Source organism: Microtus ochrogaster, linkage group LG4, assembly GCF_000317375.1.
Source record: "Microtus ochrogaster isolate Prairie Vole_2 linkage group LG4, MicOch1.0, whole genome shotgun sequence".
NCBI classification, from domain to species: domain Eukaryota; kingdom Metazoa; phylum Chordata; class Mammalia; order Rodentia; family Cricetidae; genus Microtus; species Microtus ochrogaster.
Window position 1 is genome coordinate 15048137 of NC_022030.1, and position 3762 is coordinate 15051898.

A 3762-nucleotide genomic window follows, 5' to 3' on the forward strand; every position below is an offset into this window, starting at 1 on the left:
ATTATATTATTTTAAATATTTCATTAAAAATGAAATAGGACATTTACAGTGGAACTTGTATAGCTGGGTTTCTCGAGACATGAAGTCACACACAACACACACACACACACACACACACACACTATTATATTAGTTTAAATATTTCATTAAAAATGAAATTGTACATAATACATATGACATAAGAAATTGGTTCTTAGTCAAAAGAGCTACATCTAACTATATTTTGTAGAAGAGACTGAACATCACTCGATGCTGGTTTATAGACTCAACTTTGTAATTATAGGAGAAAAGTTTCTTGTAGAGTACTCTGTCCAAAGCAAATGCCACCTCCCCTGGGAGTCTTGCTGTCATGTTGAAACATCTCTCTCTCCTATGCTACCTCCTCTGGGTGCCATCATGCAGAAACATGGCTCCCTATTCTGAGCACGACTGGAACCCGGGCTGTGGCCTTCTTGTCCCCTCTGCCTCCCAAATCACTACCTCGCTACCTATGAGCACATGCTTATAAAATGCCTTGCAAATCATCATCTCTGCTTATGAACACATGCTTATGAAATGAAAGAAACACATCTTGACAGTGTGCGATCTGAGAGATGAACCTAGCTTTGCATCTCATCTTGTGGCCTCTATCAATGACAAAGACAATGGACACATTCTTTCACCTCTCTGGGCCTCACTTCCCCCATCTGAACAGAGACAATGACCCTTCCCAGAGTGAACTGTGATGGCATTAGACATAGGAAAGCAACCGGCACACAGTGGCACTCAACTAGAGGTAAGGCCCCTTCTGTGTCCTAAAATGTCAGTGGTCCTTGGGGACTGTCTTCCAGAGGATGAAAGACAGATCTGTTTGTAGATTGTATATACTGAAAGACAAAGTTTTGCTGATATTTACACTTCTGATAAAATGTAATGGAATAAACCACAGGTTTGGGAGGAACAGCAATGAGTGTTATACTGAATTGAGTATTGAACCAATGTCAGCCCCTAGCTGTACAACACTAATCTCAGGACATGGTCTCCTCAGGCTCCTTCCACTCACGAACTATGGTTCATATAAATTGGCCTTGTGATCACATACCATAGATTAACGGAGGCTAAGGAGAATAAAATGGTTTTTCTAAATTCTCTGGCAGGTGATCAGAACACTGCCCCTTTTCTCACTGTAGAAACAACCACAGGGGTAGCAACTTTACCCTGAGAGAGATGAAACTACATCCATGACAGTCTGCTGAAAAACTAATCACAGTGAAAAGAACACTGAAACAAATAAGTTGAATTACAAACTTCACCATGAGACTGGAGCAAACCAGTTATGCTCAATAAACCTACACTGAAAAATGGTGGTGCTGTGTATGGGAGACTATGCACAGTTCTTGGGAGACTGAGGCAGGATGTTTACCATGAGTTAAAGACTAACCTTTGTGTGCCTTTGTGTGTTGTGATACACTGAGTACTACAAACTCTGCCTTGAGGGGGAAAATAGCAATTAAAAGACAAGAGAAAGGGGGGCTGGAGAGATGGCTCAGAGATTAAGAGCTATCGCTGTTGCAGGAATCTGGGTTCAGTTCCCATCACCCACATGGTGCTTCACAACCATTTGAGACTCCAGTTCCAGGGGTAGCAAAGCCTGGTACATCTGTATACGTATATACTAAAAAATATATCTATAAAATAAAAAATATATACTTAAAGAAAAAACAGTGGGCTAAGTACTCCTGTGGGGAAGACAGGAAATAAGGAGGATGGTGTCTCGGAGATGCTAACAGCACTGAAATGGGATGAAGAAAATTACAGAAAACCACTGTTTTATGCCCATGGAGATCTCTTTCTGTGTCATACTAAGGTTTATATAATTACCCCTTCCACCAGAAAATGACTACAATTTCAGTTGAGTAAAAAAAAAAAACTGCATGTGTTTGTGTATATGTGCACATGCCGTGTGTGTGTGTTTGTGTGTGTGTGGTGTGTGTGTGCCTCACTCACAGTTGTGATAAAATCCCTCTCTTGTCTTATGCATGCCAAAACATCACAGATCCATAACAACCTATGCAGGGCCTGTAACCAAAGACCCTGGCCTGTTGCGGCAGCAACTGTGGGCATACATTGTACTGCCCAGATGACACCTTTGAAATATTTTATAAAGAAACTGCATGCCACATGAGAAAGATTCAAAAAGCCCTACCACACTGTAACAGAAGCTATCTCCAGGTGACCTGAGGTTACAGTCCCCTCTGTTCTGAAACGGTCTTTGTCTATAGGTCTTCCACTAACCACACAACTTGCAGGTTGGTCACCTATACGCTGCATATAGAAGAGTGCACCTTCCCAAACTTCTGGAAAAAGTCTTCCTGTGCCCGGGCCAAGGCGTCTTCATCAATGTAGACCGCAGGCCTCTTGGCCATGATGAAGTACTGCACCTTCCGCAGACTCCAGCCAATCACGTAGTGGAGCCAGCCGCACACTGCAGCTGTGGAGCGGCCCACCCCAGCGTTGCAGTGGACATACACAGTGTGTCCATTCTCCAGAAGGGCATGCAGGAGGCACACAGCCTGTGGCAGCATCTGCACTCGGCCTAGAGAAAGCACAGACCATGTGTTAACAAATACTACCATATCACAGCTCAAAATTCCACCAGTGCACGACAGAACCCTGTGCTCTGGGGAGACAGGTGTGACAGTTTGCTTCTTTTATTGTTTTAGTTGAGAAAAAAGTGAAACAAATTTAATATCTGGGAATACCAAAGAAGAGAGAGCATCCCAGAGGCAGCAGTCAGTTCTGAACCTGAACTTGAACCTGACTATTCCAGGGATGTTACTGTTTTTTGAGCAGTTTGCCATTGATCCAAATTTCTCTACAAAGTTAAATACCACATGTGTTTGAGGGGCACAGGGCAGAAGAAAGGATTTTAACATCTTCTTAGAAGCAGTTGCAAAGATTTGGCAGTGGTTTTAGAAGGCTTCAAGGAAAACTTGGTAAGTCCTGTGCCCCTCAATCTCACTCCTAAGTGTCCTTCCTGGCAAACAGTAAGCTCATAATTAGCTCACACTGGTTAACGATTCAATCATACTCACTGGTTAGAGAAATGCAGTTTGAGACAGAATTTAATACGTTGATTTTCATTCAAGTAATTGAGTGGCTAACTTATAGCCAATGCATATGGGATAACCAATGATTCATGCCACCACAATACAGTAAATAGTGACATGGATTGGATTTCTTTCTGTTATTGGAAAGCTATGATCATAGTTGTTACTGTTCTCTGGCTGCTATTCTGATGATCAAATGTCTCCTCATCTTAAGAAGTATGCTGTGTCCTGCTGAGTCCCAACAGCTTCTGCATCCTGGCAGGCAGAAGTGTAACCACCAAAAAGCCTTTGAGTTCTGAAATAACCATTCTTTTTTTTTTTTTCCACTGACGTGGGAAAGTTAATTTATTTTGGCAGACATCCCCCTAGCTCTGAGAAATGGAGACTGCACACCTATTGCCTCAGAAGACACAAATTAGGGTGGTGATTCATTCATTTCCTCCCTTCATTCATTCTCTGAAACCCGGGTTGTTCCCACCCCATTAACATTCCGCCTATTGTTTTCTCTGGGGGGGGTGGGGGTGGGGGGGAGACTGAGGCTTAACCAAGCCCTCTGCGAGTGACAAGGCCACACAGCTAATCCTGCCAGAGCAGTCTAGGGGTGTGTGCCTGCGCACAAACCTCCCAGAGAGTCAGGAGCCTGAAGCTCCGGAAGTCGAGGTGACCTGGCCTC

General features: G+C 43.3%; 1 protein-coding gene across 2 annotated transcripts in view; it reads right to left on the reverse strand.

Moving 5' to 3' along the window:
* Nucleotides 1-43: 43 nt before the first annotated feature.
* The window catches only part of Epm2a (EPM2A, laforin glucan phosphatase), a 111844-nt gene continuing 108125 nt past the window's right edge, over nucleotides 44-3762 (reverse strand). Inside the window, exon 4 of one of the 2 annotated variants that reach the window (XM_005361006.3) lies at nucleotides 44-2575. In XM_005361006.3, coding sequence (XP_005361063.1) covers nucleotides 2298-2575 — 278 coding nt within the window. In that variant the 3' untranslated portion in view covers nucleotides 44-2297. The remainder of the gene's footprint in view (nucleotides 2576-3762) is intronic. The other variant, XM_026786424.1, reaches the window with a different exon arrangement.